At 42.7% G+C, this 26,128-nt stretch overlaps 1 protein-coding gene across 6 annotated transcripts in view; it reads left to right on the forward strand.

Moving 5' to 3' along the window:
- The window catches only part of LOC126365866 (rho GTPase-activating protein 19), a 116,781-nt gene that overhangs the window by 77,802 nt on the left and 12,851 nt on the right, over positions 1 to 26,128 (forward strand). For all 6 annotated transcript variants that reach the window (XM_050008541.1, XM_050008542.1, XM_050008546.1 and 3 more), the window contains exon 8: positions 24,525 to 24,623. In XM_050008541.1, coding sequence (XP_049864498.1) covers positions 24,525 to 24,623 — 99 coding nt within the window. The remainder of the gene's footprint in view (positions 1 to 24,524; positions 24,624 to 26,128) is intronic.

Here is a 26,128-nt window from a genome sequence, read left to right on the forward strand (position 1 = left end):
TGCAATGGCAGAATTGCCTCTCTCATGCCTTTACCTTTCCTGTAGTCAAACTGATTGTAATCCAATGCTTTCTCAATTTTCTTTTCCATTCTTCTGTATATTATTCTTGTCAGGAACTTGGATGCAATAGCTGTTAAGTTGACTATGTGATAATTCTCACACTTGTCAGCTCTTGCAGTTCTTCGAATTGCGTGGATGATATTTTCCCGAAAGTCAGATGGTATGTCACCAGACTTGTACATTTTGCTTAACAATGTGAATAGACGTTTTGTTGCCACTTCCCTCAATAATTTTAGAAATTCTGATGGAGTGTTACCTAGCCTTACTGCCGTATTTGCCCTTAATCTTACAAAGCTCTTTTAAATTCTGATTCCAATACTGGATCCCCTACATTTTCTAAATTGACTCCTGTTTCTTTTTCTATCACATCAGACAGATCTTCCCCCTAAGACAGGCCTTCAATGTACTCTTCCCACCTATCCGCTCTTTCTTCTGCATTTCACAGTGGATTCCTGTTGAATTCTTAATGTTACCACCCTTGTTTTTTTTATTTCGCTGAAAGTTGTTTTGACTTTCCTACATGCTGAGTCAGTCCTTCTGCCAATCCTTTCTTTTTCAATGTCTCCACATTTTCCAAGCTGCCATTTTGTTTTAGCTTTCCTGGACTTCCTATTTATGTCATTCCTAAGCGACTTGTATTTCTGTATTCCTGAATTTCCCCGCACATTTTTGTACTTCGTTCTTTCATCGATCAGCTGAAGTATTTCTTCTGTTACTCATGGTTTCTTCACAGTTACCTTCTTTGTCCCTATGTTTTTCCTTCCATCTTCTCTGATTGCCCTTTTTTGAGTTGTTCATTCCTCTTCAACTGTACGGCCTACTGAGCTATTCCTTATTACTGTCTCTATAGCTTTAGAGAACTTAAAGTTGGCCTCGTCATTCCTTAATACTTTAGTGTTCCACTTCCTGACTAATCTCTTAGTTCACTTACTCTTTGTCACTACTACATTGTGATCTGAGTTGTATCTGGTATCTGATTCCGGAATTTCTGTCTGACCATGAAGTAATCTAACTGAAATCTTCCTGCATCAGCCCACATTTTCCAAGCATACCTCCTCCTCTTGTGATTCTTGAACAGAGTATTCACTATTACTAGCTATAATTTATCACAGATTTTAGTTAGTCTTTCTCCTCTCTCATTCCTTGTCACAAGCCCATACTCCCCTGTAGCCTTTTCTTAACTCCTTCCCATACACAGCATGCCAGTCCCCCATGACTATTAAAATCTAATAGTTTCCCTTTATGTACTGCATTACACTTTCAATATCCTCGCATACTTCCTCTCTCTATTCATCTTTAGCTTGCGATGTTGACATGGATACCTGAACTATCATTGTCAATGTTGGTTTGCTGTCAATTCTGATAAGAACAACTCACTCTCTGCCCTACCTTCCTATTCATAACAAATCCTACTCCAGTTACACCATTTTCTGCTGCTGTTGATATTACCCTATACTCACCTGACCAGAAATCCTTGTCTTCTTCACTTCACTCACCCCTCTATGTCTAGATTGAGCCTTAGCATTTGCATTTCCCTTTTCAGATTTTCTAGCTTCCCTATCATGTTCAAGCTTTTGACATTCCATGCCCCAACTTGTCGTACATTATCCTTTTGTTGGCTATTCAGTCTTTTTCCTCGTGGTGGTTTCCATTGTCTTCTGCATCCTTATGCCCATGATAATTGCTAATTCTTCCATCTTTAGCGGCAACTTCCCTCCCCAAGGACAAGAGTGTGCACTGGACATCCCTCCGTTCCTCCGCCATATTTCACAAGGCTTTTGGCAGAATTAGGGTGACTTCTTTTGCCAGAAGCCTTCAGTCACCAATACTGATGATGAATCAAAAGTTAAACGGTGGCGGGTTTTGAACCTGCGAGTGGTATCTTTTTGATTACTAGAGCGGGCGTCACAAATCATGGCGGGTGGTGGGGGAGTTCTGCGCAGCCAGCAGTTAGTGTTGGGGGGAGCCAGCTGCCAGCCATGGCAGTCAGTATAGCCACACTGTGTTTCCGCTCCATTCAACTGTCGGCTACTGACCATTGGACATTGGGTACGCGCGCATCCAGGAAAGGAGACGAGCGCAGTAATACCTACCGTATACGTCTTTTTGAGAAAGGAGTTGTCATCGAATCGTCTGCCTTTAAAATATGGAGTTGTATAAAATGTTTAAAAAAAAAGCCCTGAACATAGACAAACTTGCATTGTTTATTGTGTCTGTTTATCAACACAAGAATACCATGCTGAGTAACTGGGAAAACTGCTGCGCATTTATTTATTTCCTACTCTAACTCAGAAAATACAATCTTCTTGTGCTACCTTGAAAAATAAAATCTAAAAAGTAGAAGAAACCTAGCGAAAAATGTATACCTATTGGTACTCAAACGATTTTTATAATACACATAAAATGTTTTGCAGTACGTGTGAGTACTGGGAAAAATCGCAGAACATGCAGGGATATTTCTGTCTCCCTTTCAAACCCAGAGAATACGTTCATCCTGTGTTGGCTTGCCATCTGTAGTCAAAATTACACTCCTGGAAATTGAAATAAGAACACCGTGAATTCATTGTCCCAGGAAGGGGAAACTTTATTGACACATTCCTGGGGTCAGATACATCACATGATCACACTGACAGAACCACAGGCACATAGACACAGGCAACAGAGCATGCACAATGTCGGCACTAGTACAGTGTATATCCACCTTTCGCAGCAATGCAGGCTGCTATTCTCCCATGGAGACGATCGTAGAGATGCTGGATGTAGTCCTGTGGAACGGCTTGCCATTCCATTTCCATCTGGCGCCTCAGTTGGACCAGCGTTCGTGCTGGACATGCAGACCGCGTGAGACGACGCTTCATCCAGTCCCAAACATGCTCAATGGGGGACAGATCCGGAGAACTTGCTGGCCAGGGTACTTGACTTACACCTTCTAGAGCACGTTGGGTGGCACGGGATACATGCGGACGTGCATTGTCCTGTTGGAACAGCAAGTTCCCTTGCCGGTCTAGGAATGGTAGAACGATGGGTTCGATGACGGTTTGGATGTACCGTGCACTATTCAGTGTCCCCTCGACGATCACCAGAGGTGTACGGCCAGTGTAGGAGATCGCTCCCCACACCGTGATGCCGGGTGTTGGCCCTGTGTGCCTCAGTCGTATGCAGTCCTGATTGTGGCGCTCACCTGCATGGCGCCAAACACGCATACGACCATCATTGGCACCAAGGCAGAAACGACACTCATCGCTGAAGACGACACGTCTCCATTCGTCCCTCCATACACGCCTGTCGCGACACCACTGGAGGCGGGCTGCACGATGTTGGGGCGTGAGCGGAAGACGGCCTAACGGTGTGCGGGACCGTAGCCCAGCTTCATGGAGACGGTTGCGAATGGTCCTCGCCGATACCCCAGGAGCAACAGTGTCCCTAATTTGCTGGGAAGTGGCGGTGAGGTCCCCTACGGCACTGCGTAGGATCCTACGGTCTTGGCGTGCATCCGTGCGTCGCTGCGGTCCGGTCCCAGGTCGACGGGCACGTGCACCTTCCGCCGACCACTGGCGACAACATCGATGTACAGTGGAGACCTCACACCCCACGTGTTGAGCAATTCGGCGGTACGTCCACCCGGCCTCCCGCATGCCCACTATACGCCCTCGCTCAAAGTCCGTCAACTGCACATACGGTTCACGTCCACGCTGTCGCGGCATGCTACCAGTGTTAAAGACTGCGATGGAGCTCCGTATGCCACGGCAAACTGGCTGACACTGACGGCGGCGGTGCACAAATGCTGCGCAGCTAGCGCCATTCGACGGCCAACACCGCGGTTCCTGGTGTGTCCGCTGTGCCGTGCGTGTGATCATTGCTTGTACAGCCCTCTCGCAGTGTCCGGAGCAAGTATGGTGGGTCTGACACACCGGTGTCAATGTGTTCTTTTTTCCATTTCCAGGAGTGTATTTATTGGGATTGCAGGTGAAATATTCACAAATGTGAAATTTTTACATACCAATTTTTTAAGTGACCTGAGCAAACATCTGAGCAGTCTACATGCAGAACATCTTTTCGGCATATAGCTGAAAGAATCGTATTTCAGAAAATATAAAAAGAGCCTGACATACATTAAAAATCATTATTAAGTCATTATTATTAAAAAAACCAAAGGCACTTTCTGTTTCTTGACACCTCACTTAAACAAATAATTTATAGTTGTTGATATTGTGTCTATTATACACAGTTATTGTCATACACAATATGGAACAAGGTTCCACATGCTGTTTGTTGGGACTAATTTTTGGAAAAACAAGAACAATTACTTTTTCAGAAATGAAGACAGCATTCTATCATAAACACAAATGAAATTTTACATATTTTGATGGATAATTCAATTCAGTAAGAAAATTGAAGAGTGTAATCACGAAGACAAGCTTTAAACAAAGTCAACAACGAAATTGTGTAAGAAACTAAAATATTTTTGTAATTTCTTTACCAGCCGGGCTAACCTAGACTCAAGTTATATAATATAGACTTATGATTTACAATATATGTTCAAATCCTTACTGCATCATTGCAATACTGTCACAGGTATCCCAAAACATCGTTTTCATCCTCGCTGTCTGATAAAGGCGCCGGCCGCGGTGGTCTCGCGGTTCTAGGCGCGCAGTCCGGAACCGTGCGACTGCCTATGGTCGCAGGTTCGAATCCTGCCTCGGGCATGGATGTGTGTGATGTCCTTAAGTTAGTTAGGTATAAGTAGTTCTAAGTTCTAGGGGACTGATGACCACAGCAGTTGAGTCCCATAGTGCTCAGAGCCATTTGAATCATTTTTTTTTGTCTGATAAAGACGAATCCGAATCGTGAAGATTAATTATGTAAGGCTCCATCGCCGAGTCCCTGTCAATTTCCTCTTTAAAATCTTCTTCCTGTAGTGTTTTCGAATTTCTGATGCAGTTTGCCCATGCAGATATGCTTACGTTGTCCACTGCTTCATGTGCGAGCCTTTCCACGTCATCAATTCAGAACGTGCTGTTTCTTCCTGAGATATGGGCTTTAACTTACCCCCAAACCAGCTCAATATGATTGTAGTGGCAGTGATATGGTGGCAACCTGATCACTCAGTGACCATGCTGTCTTGCCAGTTCATCTATCTCCTAAGTGCGGTATTTAGGCTTGTATGCATTTACAAGCGTGAGTAACTCTGCCCTGGTCTGTGACGCTGAGTGAGGAATTCCATTAGACTACAACCATGAAATAATTTCTTTCTTCTTGGCATTTGAAGTAGGAGTCTTATTCACTTGTACAGAGTGCACACTTGCGTTGTCCATGATAATAACAGAATTCTCTGCCATGTATGGAAGTAGCTGTTGCACAAACCATCGCTTGAAGACAGCATAGGTCATTTCAGAGTGATAGTCATCTGATTCCTTCGTCTTCGATGCTTTAAATATTAATTTACTCCTGTTATGAAGCCTTTCTCTGCAGAACCAGCATGAAGCACAATAAGCCATCTCCCTTTTCCCACAGGAACCTTCAGGCCACCAATATCGTCACTTGCCTTCCATCTCATGGGTCTTGAATGGTTCTGTTGAGCTTAATGTTTCATCGAGATAATAAATAGTTGCTTTTCCTGTTTGTTTTATCTCGTGCATTTCTCTCAAGAACGCAGTTCTTGCTGCTACAACGTTACTTCTCTCTAAGAACAGTTTTCTTCTGTCATTGCTCTTTCTGTATTTAAATCCCATCTCCCTTAATACTCTGAGCATGGTAGATTTGCCGCCGTTGAATCTTTTAGCTTCATTCATGTAGGAACATAATTCAGCTGCTCCAGGATATACACCTTGGCTATACATGTCGAATATTTTGCATCGTAACATATTCTTGCTGAAATCGCCGAGCTCACTTACGAATTTCTTTCGATTTTGGCACTTATGAGACGATTTAAAAATAGGTGATTCGTTCTCTTCAGTAGATGCTTTGGCTTCGCTGGTGATCCGTTGTACAGTTCTCAAACCGATACCACACACCTCAGCTGTTCGTTCTTGGCACTTTGCAAGACTGAGCCACACTTTTTTGTCAGCTGTGGCAGCCGCTTCCAGCTCCCGTCTAAAGAACTGATACATGCGAAATATTATTTCTCTCGCCTGCCTGTGTAATACTGGGTGAGATTTGCTGTTGCCACTCATATTACCACAATACCTTGCAATAACTTCCAAAAAATCATGACACACAATGCTAAAACCAGCCGTAAACTTGCTACGCACAGAATGACATTAAATCGGGAGCTCGCTACGGCTGACTGACTCCTATCGGTCGGCAGGTCATGTGACTTCCATGCTACTGCGCATCCAGTCCTCACCCGCCAAGTTACATGACGCCCTCTAATCAAAGACGCTGCCCCACGACCATGGGCATGATGTCATTTCATTTTTACTGTTTAATGTGTCCTACTGCAGTAAACCATGCTATCATCGCCATGCCACAGTGCGACTCCAGCTTCTGCTTCTTGTGTATGTATATCGTTTTTTCATCTTTTGTAAAAATGTCAGATTCTCGATTTAGAACTACTGTGTATGGAGGCCGGAATTCGTATTCCAGTTGGAGGCCACAGTCAGTCTTCTCAATTTGTCTGTTGTACAAGAGTTTTTAAGTTAAGACGCTCAGTTGCAATGGCTGCAACTGCAGCATAAGTCAGGGGTGGTAGTTTATTCCCTATCTTTTTCGGATGTTCGTTTTCTAATCTCAACCTAATGTTCTCTTCTTGCAGCTTCTCTATCTTTTCCCTCGCACTGAGGTTATTATTAACCTCTATAATTATCATCTGGTCCTTAAGTTTGGTGTTTCTGTTTCTAGGATGTCAATATGTCCCTGTAGATTTTCTTGACTTAATGCATTCGAGGGACTCTACCTCCTGTTGTGCTCTGCCCCAATGTGTACCTCTAAACGTGCACACAGTCCGGCATTCTCATAATTTAGTGCCTGGACTTTCCCTTCCAGTTGTGACTGGGTGAGAGTGACTGTGATTAATCTGCATTTCAGTTTTTGCACACAGGCCAGTGGCAGTTTCTGAGCCCCAATTCCTGGGCAAGTTCATTGACTATATCATCTGTTGCAGATAGTTTAACCTCTGAGGTAGGAAGCTCTGTGCTTAGAAACTGCACCTCCTCCATTTCCTGAGCACCTATCTGTGATGCAGAGCTATCTGTGATGCAGAGCATCTTGCTACTTCCCTAAGTGGTTGTGTTGATGGTAGTACAGTTGCAGACTCCCCCTTTACAAAGGCCAATTTGAAAGGTGATTAATGAGTTCTGCTTAGTTACACGAGTCAGTATTCTATCGTAGGCCACTTTCAAAAAGATTGGAAAGAGTGATGTAGGTATGTAATTGGAAGTGACTTGCTTATCTCATATTTTGTAGTGGTGCATTACAACAACATATTGATATCCAAAGTCATTGATTTATTACAAAAATAGCTTAAGTATAACCCTACCAATTCAGCACAAGATTTTAATAATCTGCTAGAAACAGTCATAGCCAGCAGAATTACTCTTTAGTGCCCTGATGAATTTTGCAATCACCTTAAATGTTATATTTTCAAAATTGATGTCTACTGGTGGTGCATGCAATGTCTGCACAAGTAAGCCTACTACACCTGTATTAAGTTGTTTATAACTGGGTACAATGTTTGGTGGGAAAGTAATCATTGAATTTGGTAGTCAGTAAGGTGAAAGCGTCACCAAGATCAGTGTGTCTGAAATTTTATCACAGAGGCCTAATTTGTCCTTTTACTTAATCCTGCGTCCAGCCATCCCGATTTAGGTTTTCCATGATTTCTCTAAATCGCTCCAGGCAAATGCTGGGATGGTTCCTTTGAAAGAGCACAGCCGACGTCCTTCCCTAATCCGATGAGACCAATGACCTCGCTGTCTGGTCTCCTTCCACAAACAACCCCTAAATGAGCATTCAAATTTAATTAATCATGAGCAAAGGTTTAGGAAGTCTACAGCTGTGTTGTTAATAATTAAAATAATAAATTTAATGCACCAGTTAAGTTTCTTCCATGTGTGGCACGGTGTTTTTCAAGAATTTATTCCCATTTTTAAGTGCTGTAGAAGTTAACTTCATTTTTTAATTAGATCAGTTCATGTGCAGATGTACGAGGTCTGTTCAAAAAATTTCAGAACTTTGTCCACAAAATTTTTCTACACTTACCGCTTATTTATTGTGCATGGTCTCCTTCAAAATACAATTGTCCACAATTGATACATTGCTCCCAACACTGTTTCCACTTTTGGAAGCACTTGCTATGCCATTTTCATTTTCTGTGTAGTAGTCACACACCAACAGTGATGAATGTGTGGGTGCATTATCATGATGCAAGAGCCAGGAATTGTCTCGCACATCACAGGCCATTTCCTTCTCACAGTTTCTTGCAGGCAATGCAACGTGGCCCAATAACACTATCAATTAACAGTTTGTTTCTGTGGCACAAATACATGATGAACTAATACTTTAAAAGTTAAAGAAAAGTATCATCATGGATTTGACATTTGATCTGACCTGACTTGTGAAGACTGAACATTGATCTCGACATCATCTACATCTACATCGATACACTGCAAGCCACTGTAAGGCTAGGCGCAAATTGAGACGCGTATAGCACGTGTGATGCGACACGACACTACAGCGCGACACGCACGTGCCGCGCGGGTCCAGCGCATATTGCGACGCGTACACCATACTTCGCACGCGCCGACTGGCGACTCTCTGCACTGACTGAACCGAAGACCGCGCAACCTCTTATCTTTCTCAGACGATTTTACAGAAACTATTCTCTGAAGATATATGATTTTTGCCTTACTTGTAGCGTTATATGTCAGCTTCATGACGAAGTGCCCATCACCTCGGTAATGACCATTCTTATTGTGATGTACACATTTTAGTAAGACACTATACGCAAAACTCAAAAAGTTTGCAACGAAAATTAGGGATTGCTATGATTTTGCGTTTGGTGGGTATTACACCATATCTTGCTGCGTATGAAATTTAGCTAACATGCTGTATTTTTGTTTAGACTTGGGAGGAGATCTCTATCTGCTTCCGATCTCGAGAAAATGGATCCCATGTAGCGCGCTCACTTCCGATCTCACGCCCGCGATAATGAAATACTCGCAACATCTCTCCTATCTCCTAAACCGCTCGAGACATCAAAATGAAAGTTTGGCGAATGATAGCATACAAGGAGGAGAGTGATTTGCCAATTATTAAACATACGGAACTTTCTTATCTATGGCTATATATCACTACTTATACCTCTTTTTTTGTTTATTTTACTCCAGTGACTGTAATTTTTTAAGAGTTGTCGACAGCTACTGAAACAAGAGCTTCCTAGTATTAAAATAAACATGAAACTTCATCTGTTATGTTACTGCAAACCGATACTATGAGGTTTTTCGTAAGCTATTGAGCTCTGTGATTGCCAATTACTTGTTTAATGAGGCCCTCCGTTTCGGAATTCTGTATCAATAGCTGCTGTGAGATGAGTTTGGCAATTTACATTGTGAAAAAGGAAGTACAATTAAACCAGTCACCAAGAGAAATGTGGCCTTTGCTCATAAATGGTGATGCTTTTTCAAATGAGAAAAGGTTAACAACTTACACAAAAACAGATTGGCAATTCTGTTGGAATTTTGGTGGAATCCCCGTAACCCATCGTATTTTTAACATTGAGCGACTGGAATGGAAACTTACCAAAGGATTTTATTCCTTCTCTTGATCTGAGCAGTATTAAAATAATGACGAGCATTCCTTCAGGTGGAATAATAGGCACATGCCAGATACTGTTTACTCACCTAGGACTTGCCAAACTGATAATGCGTGATCGCGAATAAAATAGTTGTTATTGAGAAAAATAAACAATTGATCTGTCGCACAACACGATGGTTAGTGTATTGTCAGCAGTGAAGGATAATGCGCGCGACAGGAATGCACAAGCTAGCCATGTGTGCCTTGTGAGATGGAGTTCCAAAAACATTATCATGAAAGTACATCTGCCTTTGTCAGCAGCAAATTTCAACAAATTAAATATAAGTAATCATAACACTCTTTTAGGATATTGTTACTTTCGTAATAATACCGACCATTTTCTTCATTTGTGTAGCCTGTTGTTGTATAATTAGTTTATTAATGCTAATAATGTCCATGCAACAATTGAAATGCTTTTTCTCATCACGGCGAACCAATTAAAACATATTTATTTGTGACTGCTTTTCGACTGTTTCCAGCTTGCTGTGGAAATACGTTGTTCACATGCATGTAGTACAGTGTGTTGTATTTCATTATTACATACATATCAGAGTAATCACAGTGAAACTTCCATACTTCAGATCTTGGACGCTTTTTACCACAAGCACAAAGGGATCACACTTCTGGAGATTATCCCTTTCTAAATATTTGTAACAGATCGTACAGTTACGCTAGCTTACTGCCTTGAATCTTAATCACATGATTTTATAATATTCCTTGCTTCCTTATTCACTACCCTCTATCCCTTCTTGCGATCTGAAAACATCGCGGACGCATATGGCGCAATTCTAGCGGCCATATGGCTCATCAGTTACTGAAGTATACATTTTTCTTGCCAGAAGAAAAACAAAACAAAACTATGCAGATATAAATAACAGAAAAGTACAACATGCTAACGAAGAAAGCTGAGCGTTTAAATGGTGAAAAACGAAACACTACCCAAAGGCATTAAAATTCAGTACACAGTAAAGCAAAATTTATTATATTGGTAATACTACCACTGCTGATATGACATGCGCTGTTCCGATGTGAGCATATGGTCGGGCTACTTTTCTGCTCCCCACCACAAATTTCCCACAAACGGTGCCAGCGAGGCAAGCGCTACGCGCGGTGCGAGAAACTGTGCCTGAACCACAACGCCGCGCGACCTGGCGCAGGCGCGTGTCGCGTCCTAGTCGCGTCGCGTCGCAATTTGCATGGTCCCATTTGAATCTGTGATGTTACAAATACGCGCGCTGCGTTGCGTCGCGCCACACGCACTATACGCGTCTCAATTTGTGCCTAGCCTAATGTGTTTTGCGGAGAGTACCATGCTCCACTAATCATTTCCTTTTCTGTTCTATTCGCAAATAGAACAAGGGAAAAACTATTGTGTATATGCCTCCATATGAGCCTTAATTTCTCTTATCTTGCCTTTGTGGTCCTTACGTGCAATGTATGTTGGCAGCAGCAGAATCGTTTGGCAGTCATCTTCAAATGCTGATTCTCTAAATTTTCTCAATAGAGTTTCTCGAAAAGAATGTCACCTTCTCTAAGGGATACCCATTTGAGTTCCTGAAGCATCTCCATATTATTTCCATGTTGTTCAAACCTACCTGTAACAAATCTAGCAGCCTGCATCTGAATTGCTTTGACATCTTCCTTCATCCTGAGCTGGTATGGATCCGAAACACTCGAGCAGTATTCAAGAAGTGGTCACCTTACCGTCCTATATGTGGTCTTCTTTACAGGTGAACCACTGTCTCCTAAAATTTTCAAATAAATCAAAGCCGACTATATGCCTTTCGTACCACAGTTCTCACAAGCTCGTTCCATTTCGTATTGCTTTGCACTGTTACTCCCAGATATATAAACAACGTGACTGTGTCGAGGACACTAGTAACGTTGTATCTGAACATTACAGGTTTGATCTTCCTACTCATCCGCATTAACTTAAGATTTCCCACATTTAGGCCTAAGTACCATCCATCACACCAACTGGAAATTTTGTTTAAGTCTTCCTACAGTCAATCAATTTCGACATATTACGGTACACCATGGTATCATCAGCAAACGGCCACCCTGTACACCAAATCATTTATGTACCGTATTTACTCGAATCTGGGCCACACTCGAATCTAAGCCGCACCTGAAAAATGGGACTCGAAATCAAGGGAAAAAAATGTTCCCGGATCTAAGCCGCACCTGAAATTTGAGACTCGAAATTCAAGGAGAAAGAAAAGTTTCAAGCCGCACCTCCAAATCGAAACCAAGTTGGTCCATTTTAATATGTGACATAATTTAGGTCGAATGAATGGCGATACAGCTACAGTAGTTTGGTTCGAGTCGTAATCTTAGCAGTTGAGCTTTACCAGGTAGCCATTGCTGTGCGTCAGGCGCTCCGTCTGTATTTATACGGGTACCCTTCCTTTTTCACGTGCTTCGTCTGGTTTGAATTTATTGCTTGTTATTCTTCGATCTCGTAAGTGCCGTTCTCTGTTATAGGTGTTTACATCACTCTAAGCTGAAAATGCTTTACTGTACTGTGTCGTGCATTGTTTGTCGCATTCTGATAATGAGTGTTTACAGCCTGTTGCCGCTCGCAGCATGGCTTACTTTCGTGCGCGCTACCGCCGCTTACAATGAAAAAACAAAAAAAAAGAGAGTAATTGTCTCACTTGCGAAACAATGGCAAGAGACTGCTATTTGTTGTTACTTACACTGCTGCTTTCTTTGATAACGATCAACAAGAACCAAATAATAGACTGCGTATGATGGATGATGTTCTGAATGAGAGTTTAGCGAACATTTTTCTCCGTCTGAAAATCTTTGCAGACGGTGCTTTAGTACATTACGTTCTGCACAGAAATTAGTCATCTTAGATTTAAAAATCTAGTCAATTACCATGCTTCTTTTCTGACTATATCACTATTAGGCATAAGAATAATACAAATATAAACATGACTTGATATATATATTCTTCCATGTTTGCTGTTATGTCACTCTAGTTTCGTAGTTTATTAGGCAGACAGGATTTAAATGAGATAGCAGCAAACATGCAAGAATACATGGCAAAATGTTTATATTCTTATTAGTCTTATGGTGAAGAGTATACTGTATGTGATTCACAATTCATAAAAGTTCCTATTAGCAACCATCTCTTCTCACACGTAGGAAAAAATTCAGACTGTAGAGTTGACCATATTGACACACGGCCCAAACAGTCTTGCCAGTCGGATTTTAGTAGTACATTGAAATACTGCTACATTCGAAGATGAACAATACGGAATTTGTATTTACTTCATTGGATAATGTATGAAAATGCAGTGGTCGAAACTCGTGGCAGAGAAAAAAAGCACGTATTCCACCTTTTTTTAAAATTTATCTACTGGCGCAGAGGTTTTGGCGCCAGTATTTATCTTTGTGCCTACAAAGCAAGCCTGGGTAGTGCTACATATATTTGGCAGCAGCAGTTAGTTGTGGCAGCACCTACCAACATTTTTCAGAACTTCCGCTTACTTTGTACTCGATTCTAAGCCGCAGGCGGTTTTTTGGATTACAAAAACCAGAAAAAATGCGCGGCTTAGATTCAAGTAAATACGGTATATAGAAAACAACAACAGGTCTATCAGACTTCCCTGGGGGCACTGCTGGCTATACCCTTATCTCTGATGAACGCTTGCCGGTGAGGACAACATCAAGGGTTCTGTTGTTCAAGAAATCTTCAAGCCACTCGCATATCTGTGCTCGTACCTTCAACGGGCGTCCTGAACAAGGGCTATCTTTAACTTCCACTAGGCCATTTCTAAACCGTGTGAACCATTTGTAACACAGAGTTCGTCTTAAGCGCTAATCACCGTAGGCTTCCAGTGTCATTTGGTGTATCTCTGTAAAGGCTTTCTTGAGTTGCATAGAACTTTTATTGCAGACACCTTGCTCCTCTAACTTCGCTATCTTCAAATTCGCAAACTGTTGCACCACAACGCTCTACTCAATACGGCACTGAACAGTAACTAACAGACATAGAACACTCATATTTCCAACAGTTACACATCAGACACAGGTGGGTGCAGGGATACCAACTGCATTTCATTCCAACACACCATTAGTGCAAAATTATGAATGTTCTGTAATTTTTTGAACAGACCTCATATTTGCATTATCTTTGTATTATTTTACAAAGGGAAAAAGATCTCTCTCTCTCTCTCTCTCTCTCTCTCTCTCTCTCTGAAAGCTTTAATCAAGAATATTTAAATGTAGCATTGAACCCTAATCCGTCACATTTTCTTTGAAAATTTACAGTATCCATCACTATTGACTGATCGATCGATCGATTGATTTTAACAGGAGAGCTAAAACACCTTACGTCTTACCCGTCATTACCCGCACCGAAACTAGGTTTATTGTGCAGTATCGCTCCCTCTATATCTAGTAAAGATAAACCACTGCCCTTATATAGCTCAAGGAATCCCTCAACCAGTTTTTTGTTAGGCACAATTTCTTCAGGTCTAGTTGTCCGGAAGATTCTGTATCTTTTACTCTCCAATGCCATGCATTCAAAGATTAGGTGTGATGCAGTTTTTCACCCTCATCACAGATCCTACATTTAGGGTCCTCTTCCATTATACCTATTGTGTGTAGGTGTTTTTTGAAGTTCCCATGGCCGGTCATCAGTCCAGTCATGAGTTCGTTCTCTTTCCTGTTCAATCCCAGGATTACAGAGCTTCTTTTAAAACATGGTTTAGGCATCATTACCTTACCATGTTTTTCTTTATGGACCTTGGTCCAATATCCTACATGCTGTTTCCTAAGCCAGTTCTGTAGTTCTAATTTGATCATAGCCTTGGTGATTGTCAAGACAGGTTCCGGTTCAATAAATGGAGATGTTGCCCCATCCCAGCCAATCTATCGGCTTGTTCATTGCCACAGATCCCGAGTGGCCAGGGACCCACACTAGATTCACCTTATTGCTTCCCCCCAGCTCCACCAGAGCCCTGTGGCAATCTTAGACCTTGTTGCCGGAGCTGCCAATGATTTCAGGGCTGTCTGGCTGTCTGAATAGATGTAGATGCTACGGTCATTGTAGCATCTATGCATATTCTCCTCCACACATGCCCTAATTGCAGTAATTTTGGCTTGGAATACAGAGGCGAGTTTCCCTAGAGAGATGATGCTCTCCAGCCTTCGCTGAACCCCATACAAGCCTGCCCCAATGCCTTGGTCTGTTTTCGACTCATCGGTGAACCAAACGATGTCCCCCGTACTATGCTCCCTACTTCCAGTTATTATGTTGTAAGGCTTTTCGAAGCAGTTGGGAGTTATTATATAGTTGGCAGGCATTTCCCCAGCCATACCTATATTTACCTCACTCACTACGTTAGTGTGTCATTCTGGATATCCAAATGAGACCGAGTTCTGGCCAGTTTTAAGTCTGTATGCCCCAGCTGCTGCCTCCATCTTAACCCAAAGGTGAAGTGGAGGCATATCCAGCATGGCTTCCATTCCAGCAGTTGGTGTGCTGCTAATTCCGTCCGTTACGGCTAAACAGGCCAATCTCTGCACCTTAGAAAGCTCTTTAGCAGCAACCTGCTGTTCTGCATTCTTCCACCACACTACGGCCCCATAGGAAATCCTAGGTCTAACCACTGTGGTGTGTATCCCATGCGTACCCCTGGGGCTTAGTGCCCAGTTTTTGCCACAATCCCTCCTACTACTCACTAAAGTACTTTTTGCCTTGGAGCAGATACTCTTAATATGAGGAGTCCAAGTTAGCTTCTCATCCAAGGTTACCCCTAGATATTTCACTGTCCCCTTCACAGGTAGAGTTTCATCAAAGAGCTTAAGATTCCAACTTGCATGCTGAATATGTCTCTTCGTAAATGGCACCACAGCAGTCTGCTTAGGATTAACACTCTGATGCTGTTTAATGCACCATTTTTGCACAATATCCAACTCTCCTTGTGCCATATTCCTGACTGTGTCAGTGAATTTGCCAAGTATTACTATGACAAGGTCATCTGCGTATCCTTGGCAGAAGCATTGTCTGGAATTTAGTTCCTCAATGAGTTTGTTCACCACTAGATTCCACAATAGAGGAGACAAAACTCCTGTTTTTGGGCAGCCTCTAGTGGTCTTAATTACCATCTTTTTTTCATCATGGTACCTCCTACCTTCCTTCCACTAAGCATGGCCCTGGTCCACCTACATATACACTCCTGGAAATGGAAAAAAGAACACATTGACACCCGTGTGTCAGACCCACCATACTTGCTCCGGACACTGCGAGAGGGCTGTACAAGAAATGATCACACGCACGGCACAGCGGACACACCAGGAACCGCGGTGTTGGCCGTCGAATGGCGCTAGCTGCGCAGCATTTGTGCACCGCCGCCATAAGTGTCAGCCAGTTTGCCGTGGCATACGGAGCTCCATCGCAGCCTTTAACACTGGTAACATGCCGCGACAGCGTGGACATGAACCGTATGTGCAGTTGACGGACTTTGAGCGAGAGCATATAGTGGGCATGCGGGAGGCCGGGTGGACGTACCGCCGAATTGCTCAACACGTGGGACCTGAGGTCTCCACAGTACATCGATGTTTTCGCCAGTGGTCGGCGGAAGGTGCACGTGCCCGTCGACCTGGGACCGGACCGCAGCGACGCACGGATGCACGCCAAGACTGTAGGATCCTACGCAGTGCCGTAGGGGACCGCACCGCCTTTTCCCAGCAAATTAGGGACACTGTTGCTCCTGGGGTATCGGCGAGGACCTTTCGCAACCGTCTCCATGAAGCTGGGCTATGGTCCCGTACACCATTAGGCCGTCTTCCGCTCACGCCCGAACATCGTGCAGCCCGCCTCCAGTGGTGTCGCGACAGGCGTGTATGGAGGGACGAATGGAGACGTGTCGTCTTCAGCGATGAGAGTCGCTTCTGCCTTGGTGCCAATGATTATCGTATGCGTGTTTGTCGCCGTGCAGGTGAGCGCCACAATCAGGACTGCATACGACCGAGGCACACAGGGCCAACACCCGGCATCATGGTGTGGGGAGCTATCTCCTACACTGGCCGTACACCTCTGGTGATCGTCGAGGGGACACTGAATAGTGCACGGTACATCCAAACCGTCATCGAACCCATCGTTCTACCATTCCTAGACCGGCAAGGGAACTTGCTGTTCCAACAGGACAATGCACGTCCGCATGTATCCCGTGCCACCCAACGTGCTCTAGAAGGTGTAAGTCAACTACCCTGGCCAGCAAGATCTCCGGATCTGTCCTCCATTGAGCATGTTTGGGACTGGATGTAGCGTCGTCTCACGCGGTCTGTACGTCCAGCACGAACGCTGGTCCAACTGAGGCGCTAGGTGGAAATGGCATGGCAAGCCGTTCGACAGGACTACATCCAGCATCTCTACGATCGTCTCCATGGGAGAATAGCAGCCTGCATTGCTGCGAAAGGTGGATATACACTGTACTAGTGCCGACATTGTGCATGCTCTGTTGCCTGGGTCTATGTGCCTGTGGTTCTGTCAGTGTGATCATGTGATGTATCTTACCCCAGGAATGTGTCAATAAAGTTTCCCCTTCCTGGGACAATGAATTCACGGTGTTCTTATTTCAATTTCCAGGAGTGTAGTTGTCCCCAGGTATTACAACTCTGCTGCCCTTACCATGGAATCGAAGGTCATGTTACTGAAGGCCCCCTCGATATCCAGGAAGATGCAGAGGGCTATTTCCTGGAGTGAAGTGCTTTTCCCACCTTCCCAACGAGTTGGTGGAGAGCTGTCTCACATGATTTACCTGGTTGGTATGCATGTTGGTTCAGGTGTAGAGTGACCCTACTTAACCCCCTCCCCCCAACATATACATTAACCAGTTTTTCCAATGTTCTGAGAATGGAGGAGGACAGGCTGATTGGTCTCATATCCTTGGCCTTGGTATGATCAGTTCTCCCTGGCTTTGGGATGAAGACAACCTTCAGTGCCCTCCAAGCATTGGGAATGATTCCTACTGCTAAACTAACCCTGAATAACCTGCATAGGACTCTTATAAGCTTTCCTCCTGCCTATTGCAGGAGAGCCGGAAAAATTCCATCTGGGCCAGGTGACTTGAACGGTTGGAATGTTCCCACCACCCACTACATTTTGTTGAAGTTCACACACTCCTTGTCCGATTCCCAGTCCTCTTTTCGAGTGCCTGAAAACCATTGTGTTTCCGGGGTCACATACTGGTCTGTGTTACCGGGCAGAGCACATTGAGGAGAGTGAGTTTTGAGGAGCAATTCCAGCGTCTCATGTGCTTTCTTTGTAAATTCCCCATCCTCCTTCCTCAACATACCTCCTGGATTGGTTGGTACTCTAGTGAGAATGTTGTGAAGTATGGTTTGTGCAGCCGTGCCTTCAACTTCCCCACAGAATGCCTTTCAGGGTGCTTCCTTTGCTTGTCTTATTGTTGTTGTTGTGGTCTTCAGTTCTGAGACTGGTTTGATGCAGCTCTCCATGCTACTCTATCCTGTGCAAGCTTCTTCATCTCCCAGTACCTGCTGTAACCTACGTCCTTCTGAATCTGCTTGGTGTATTCATCTCTTGGTCTCCCTCTACGATTTTTACCCTCCACGCTGCCACAAACTTCTCTTCTCCTCAATCTTATTCAATACTTCCTCATTATTTATGTGATCTATCCATCTAATCTTCAGCATTCTTCTGTAGCACCACATTTCGAAAGCTTCTATTCTCTTCTTGTCCAAACTATTTATCGTCCATGTTTCACTTCCATACATGGCTACACTCCATACAAATACTTTCAGAAATGACTTCCTGACACTTCAGTCTATACTCCATGTTAACAAATTTCTCTTCAGAAACGCTTTCCTTCCCATTGCCAGTCTACATTTTATATCCTCTCTACTTCGACCATCATCAGTTATTTTACTTCCTAAATAGCAAAACTCCTTTCCTAATCTAATTCCCTCAGCATCACCAGACTTAATTCGACTACATTCCATTATCCTCGTTTTGCTTTTGTTGATGTTCATCTTATATCCTCCTTTCAAGACACTGTCCATTCCATTCAACTGCTCTTCCAAGTCTTTTGCTGTCTCTGACACAATTACAATGTCATCGGCGAACCTCAAAGTTTTTACTTCTTCTCCAAGAATTTTAATACCTACTCCAAATTTTTCTTTTGTTTCATTTACTGTGTGCTCAATAAACAGATTGAATAACATCGGTGAGAGGCTACAGCCCTGTCTCACTCCCTTCCCAACCACTGCTTCCCTTTCATGTCCCTCAACTCTAATAACTGCCATCTGGTTTCTGTACAAATTGTAAATAGCCTTTCGCTCCCTGTATTTTACCCTAGCCACCTTCAGAATTTGAAAGAGAGTATTCCAATCAACATTGTCAAAAGCTTTCTCTAAGTCTACAAATGCTAGAAACATAGGTTTGCCTTTCCTTAATCTTTCTTCTAAGATAAGTCGTAAGGTCAGTATTGCCTCACGTGTTTCAGTATTTCTACGGAATCCAAACTGATCTTCCCCGAGGTCAGCTTCTACTAGTTTTTCCATTCGTCTGTAATGAATTCGTGTTAGTATTTTGCAGCTGCGGCTTATTAAACTGACTGTTCGGTAATTTTCACATCTGTCAATACCTGCTTTCTTTGGGATCGGAATTATTATATTCTTCTTGAAGTCTGAAGGTATTTCGCCTGTTACATACATCTTGCTCACCAGATGGTAGAGTTTTGTCAGGACTGGCTCTCCCAAGGCCATCAGTAGTTCCAATGGAATGTTGTCTACTCCGGGGGCCTTGTTTCGACTCAGGTCTTTCAGTGCTCTGTCACTCTCTTCACGCAGTATCGTATCTCCCATTTCGTCTTCATCTACATCCTCTTCCATTTCCATAATATTGTCCTCAAGTACATCGCCCTTGTATAGACTCTCTATATAATCATTCCACCTTTCTGCTTTCCCTTCTTTGCTTAGACCTGGGTTTCCATCTTATCTCTTAATATTCATACAAGTGGTTCTCTTATCTCCAAAGGTCACTTTAATTTTCCTGTAGGCCGTATCTATCTTACCCCCTAGTGAGATAAGCCTCTACATCCTTACATTTGCCCTCTAGCCATCCCTGCTTAGCCATTTTGCACTTCCTGTCGATCTCATTTTTGAGACGTTTGTATTCCTTTTTGCATGCTTCATTTACCGCATTTTTATATTTTCTCCTTTCATCAATTAAATTCAATATTTCTTCTTTTACCCACGGATTTCTATTAGCCCTCGTCTTTTTACCTACTTGATCTTCTGCTGCCTTCACTACTTCATCCCTCAGAGCTACCCATTCTTCTTCTACTGTATTTCTTTCCTCCATTCCTGTCAATTGTTTCCTTATGCTCTCCCTGAAACTGTGTACAACCTCTGGTTCTTTCAGTTTATCCAGGTCTCATCTCCTTAAATTGGCACCTTTTTGTAGTTTCTTCAGTTTTAATCTACAGGTCATAACCAATAGATTGTGGTCAGAGTCCACATCTGCCCCTGGAAATGTCTTACAATTTAAAACCTGGTTCCTAAATCTCCGTCTTACCATTATATAATCTATTTGATACCTTTTAGTATCTCCAGGTTTCTTCCATGTATACAACCTTCTTTCATGATTCTTAAACCAAGTGTTAGCTATGATTAAGTTGTGCTCCGTGCAAAATTCGACTCCCTTCACTATCTGAATAATTTCTTTTATTTAATCATACACTTCTTCAATTTCTTCGTCATCTGCAGAGCTAGTTGGCATATAAACTTGTACTACTGTAGTAGGTGTGGGCTTCGTATCTATCTTGGCCACAATAATGCGTTTGTAGTAGCTTACCTGCATTCCTATTTTCCTACTCATTATTAAACGTACTCCTGCATTACTCCTATTTGATTTTGTGTTTATAACCCTGTAGTCACCTGACCAAAAGTCTTGTTCCTCCTGCCACCGAACTTCACTAATTCCCACTATATCTAACTTTAACCTATCCATTTCCCTTTTTAAATTTTCTAACCTACCTGCCCGATTAAGGGATCTGACATTCCACTCTCCGATCCGTAGAAAGCCAGTATTCTTTCTCCTGATAACGACATCCTCTTTAATAGTCCCCGCCTGGAGATCCGAATGGGGGACTATTTTATTTCCGGAATATTTTACCCAAGAGGACGACATCATCATTTAATCGTACAGTAAAGCTGCATGCCTTCGGGAAAAATTACGGCCATAGTTTCCCCTTGCTTTCAGCCGTTCGCAGTACCAGCACAATAAGGCCGTTTTGGTTATTGTTACAAGGCCAAATCAGTCAATCATCCAGACTGTTGCCCTTGCAACTACTGAAAAGACTGCTGCCCCTCTTCAGGAACCACACGTTTGTCTGGCCTCTCAAAGATACCCCTCTGTTGTGGTTGCACCTACGGTACGGCTATCTGTATCACAGACACATGCAAGCCTCCCCATCAACGGCGAGGTTCATGGGGGGGGGGGGAGTCTTATTGCAACACTGTAATTGACAAGGGCCTCAAGATATTTAGCCCATTGTCCTTTACATCTCGCAATGTTAAACAGTCTCTGTACCTGTTTTCTTTGCGTTTCTAGTTTGTTATCCCACGAAGGAACACTCCTATTTGTGCACTTTCTGCTGATTTTGCAGTTGTCCTGATATGAGGTCACTATGACAAGAGGTAACAGCCTCTGCTACCTCCTCAAATTCTACTGGCTTCCTTATCGTGGTTTTAATTTCTGATAAACCTAAGTCAAGGTCCCTCCTATATGTCTCCCAGTCTGTTTTCCTGGGATTCCTGTAAGTCATGGTCTGTCTAATTCCCATTTCAACCTTGAATTTAATGTACATGTGGTTCGATGAGGATGGCTCCAACAGCACATACCATTGTTTGACATAGCTACCCATCGTCATGGAACCAAGTGTTATGTCAATTACTTCTTCCCTTCTGCTATTCTTGAATGTAGGTTCATTGTCCCTATTGGGGACCTCTAAGTTGTTTTCCTTGCTTCCCCACACTAGGTTGTGGGCATTGCGTCGCATCCCACCAGCAGTTGGTCACCTTGCCGATGGAAAATCTCTACCATTCTATTCACCTCCAAGGGAGGGGGAGAACTGTCTTCATAAGGAAGGTATGCTGAGGCCAAAATAATTTCCCTCATGATACCTTCCTCACATTGCTGCATTTTGATGGTAACCAAGTTCCTAGAGTAGAAATCCATCATTGACATGAAAGAAATGCCATTTCTAACATATATGCATGTTCTGGAGTTTCTTAGATTCCTAGAGTAGATTAGCTTACCTCCAGTGCCTCTGAGGCCCGATACGCCCCCTTTGTATAAATAGGGTTCTTGTATTAGGGCCATGTCCACTTCCTGTCTCCCCAGGCAGCAGCTCAGGGCAGCAGAGGACCCTTTACTGTGCTGCAGATTAATCTGTAGCATCTACAGGCTCCATCTTAACTGCCATTTTTGAGTTCTTTGAGAACCCTGAAGGTGACCTGCGAGAACCCTAAATACAGTTTCAGGCTCCTGCATCGCCTTCAGGGACTTCTCACCAACCTCCACCACCAGGATTCGTCATTCCGGAGCAACCTTCTGGTTAATCACTCTACAGTCTTCTGTCGGGACTTTTGGGTTCTGAGCCCCTATTTTCCTGAACAGAGCCTTGGGAGAGATTTCCTTAAGGATCTTAAGGACCCATAATGATATCTTTGCGGTCTTAAGAAGCTCCGCTACCGTCTTGACTAGCAGCTTCTCATCTTCCCCCGGGGATATCATGGGCACCTTGTCCTTGAGCCATTCTACTGTGTGCACCCCCTCACAGGCAATACTGAGTGCATCACGATCTAGATAGACCCTCCTGAAGTTGGGACCTGGGCCAGCGTCTTTTCAAAGAGGGCCATCTGTACTAGTTCCTCCTGCTGTGAGGTCTGTTTCCCAATTTCTTGCCTCGGTTTTTTTCTGGACTCGCTTATCCAGGGAGGAGGGAGTTTTTGATTCCTCTCTTATCCGCTTACTACCTGTCTTTGACGTTGTGGGAGTCTGTGTGCCCCCTTCAACCTGAGACAGTTTTTTCGTGACGGTTTCGGGTTCTAGTACCTTTACTTCCCTCCACTTGTTTTTAGGAAGTGATTCTTATCCTTCCTTTATCCTCTGTTCTTTGAGTAGCTTCCTCCTCTGGGCCCCAGACAAGCCTTTGATCTTAATTTGGTTTCTAGCTTCTCGGTTACAGTTCCCACTTCTGGCTCAGGTCTAGACCCTGATTCAGTAGTGGAAATGCCTTTCATCGGTCCTGTCTCTGATGTTTGAGTATATGAGGTCTCAATTTGCCCCTCAGTTTCTTTTTCTTTATTTTCTATAGTCGTGTCATGTTGGTCCCACGAGATTTGGGTATCTAGAAGGTCCACACCACGAATACCCTGTGTGGTGTAAGGCTAATTACTCGGGGAGGTCACCCGGTATCCCTGAGGCTCCGTTTGTGACACATCTTCCCATGTGCCACGCACTCCTCAGCACGGATCACATCACATCTTGGGTTGGGTCAGAGAATAGAGTAGGACTAGGAGTGGATAGGGAAAATGGGACGTTATGCGACAATATTAGTCTGATCCATTGGCTGAGCCTTTCCGGCAGTAGGTCCTCTACCTTCGGCATAGCACTCAGCTTCCCGTGCATACGCAAGCCTCTCCACTCGCACGGACAGTGCTTCGTCAAGGTGGTCTCCCCCGGAGAGGATCCATCATTATTAGTTGATATCAGATACATCAATTTGTGTTTCTAATTTGTGCTGCAATTGCTAAATGCAATCATTGCATGACAGACTTATGTATATCGTGCAATTATTTGCTTTATTATGAAAGTATTCAGTGGAGTGATTTTATTGCAATAGTGGTGTAACCGTATATAAGAAAACTAGCTACAAGTAGTGCTCTGCAGAAATAGGTAAGTTCTAGCTAATGTAGAGAAAACAGTTACTGTACATCTGTTGAGTCTGATTATTAGCATGTAGTTGATTGACTGACACTTGTATGGTTTTGCTTACTATTTAGACCACAGTTGCACAGTCTTGACTGTACTAAAACTTCGTATAATGTCAAATATATTTAAACGGTGGACATAATTTGTAGCAGTTAATTTAGGCTGTAAAGAGAAAAATCAGTTATAATGTCTTATTACAAAATGTAGACATAGAAAAACTGCAAGAATTTACAGAGGAGAAACAAAATTGAGCAAAGGACTGCATGGGGCACATGCAAAAATTTCTCAGGCTAGTTACCTAAATATAATAGAGATTTATTATAAAATTAACGAAGTTGGAGATATTAAGAGAAATGAGTGAAGTAAGTATAGCACAGATTGAAAGCTTGATAAAACCACTTGACTGTGGTACACAAGTGTCATCATTTGTACTTCTTGGCCACGCGGTTAGGGGTGCCATGTCACGGATTGCTCGGGCCTTCACGCCGGAGGTTTGAGTCGTCCTTTGGGCATGGGTGTGCATAAGTTAGTTTAAGTAGTGTGTAAGTCTAGGGACTGATGACCTCAGCAGTTTGGTCCCTTAGGATGTCACACACATTTGAACATTTTTTTATACTTCTTGCAGTAATTAAGAATGTTTTCCCAGTAGTTGCACACCCATTCAAGAAGTGTGCATATTAATTGTTTTCAGAGACATATTTTCAAAGGTGGAACAAAGATGGACAAGTGTGAAGATTCTTTGGGGCGGCGGCGCAGTGTGGTTAGGTCTTTGAGTCAAGAAGACATAAGTGTAAGTAATTTTTTTAATACATTTACTCATTGCATAACAAGAAGTTACATAACTTTCCTATTGTATTCCACAGTTTCTATTTACAATCTGTTGCTGTTGCCACACTTTGTTTCCGATTCCTTTGCTCCACAGCATTATCATTTTATCATGCCCTGTTGTGTTGCTATATTTTATCTACCATCTTTGAGCGAGTCTGATTTCCAATTAGACAGTGCTTTGAAATTTGAATTCCACTATTTTTGTGCTATTTAAGCCTTAAAAATAGTTGTACTGCAAACTGACTAGGTTGCTCTGTTCTAATTTATAGTTTTCATTAGTTTGGCATTTTATAGTAAAATTTAGTGCAAAGGTTAAGAAGAGGCTATCCATGCATTTGTCATCGGTACTTGTAAGCTTGTTAATTTGTTTTTGGTCAATGGTACTGTGTTTCACAGTGTGTGAACATAATTGATATTCCTTTGTCAGAATCTTTCAGTAAGATTATGGCTCTTTATTTTAAAAAAAGATAATATAGCAGTGATTGCTAGGTACTTGTTTATTACGTTAATACTTCAGTAGCTACACAACTGCTGGTCACTTATCTTAACCAGTTAGTTTCTGTTCTGGTGTCATTGAAGCAGATACTTAGTTAACATTGTAATTTAAGGAATTGAAAGTAATTGCAACTTGGCAGAATATCAGTATTATGGGAGCATGTTTTTTTTCTGTTTTATAATCAGTGATGATATTTTTTGCCCTTTTACAATATCTTCAGATAAACACTAATGTGAGAAGAAAGTCTTGTACATGTGGTGTTGTGCCCCTTCCAGATATTGAAAATATTAATATTGTTGACATAATCTTCCCGGTAGAGTTTCATTTTATTTCATTGCTGAACTGGTGCTAGGCACATGCCAGTCAGCTGTGGCATGTTATATATAATGTTTTTTCAGAACATGCCAAAGAAATTTGCTAGTAACATTCCTGTAATTATTCAATTATATGACTGGTATGGTAATTAGCCTACAAATTCTGATGATTTGCAGGACAGGGACATTTGCTTAGTCACTTGTTTCATAACCTTTGAAAAAGTACTGTATTTCTCTGTAGATGCAGTTTGCAGACTTTTCAACACTGTAAAGGGTCATAGGCAGAAGTAAGAACCTGCATGGTATATGAAATAAATTACATGCAAATGATCATATCAAATATGTTACTTATGTGACACAAATTTCTTAATTGTTTGAACTTGAACCTTGTGCATCATATTTTGCTCTATCTTCACTTCATGAGCATGACTTTTAATTGCATCTGCTTCTGTCAATTCGCTCATTTGATTCTGATGTAAATTTAATTTTGGGGTTTATTCCAGCAAGGTCCACCCCCACCACCCCGCTCCATGCTTATCTCTTACACAGTTAAACCTACTATTCATGATCTGCTCATCCAATCCAAGAGTTCCCTTCTAGATTAATTATTCATGGACAGAACAATAACAGTATTTCAGTTTGTGACATCAGTTATAC

Source organism: Schistocerca gregaria, chromosome 4 (assembly GCF_023897955.1).
Source record: "Schistocerca gregaria isolate iqSchGreg1 chromosome 4, iqSchGreg1.2, whole genome shotgun sequence".
NCBI classification, from domain to species: Eukaryota; Metazoa; Arthropoda; class Insecta; order Orthoptera; family Acrididae; genus Schistocerca; species Schistocerca gregaria.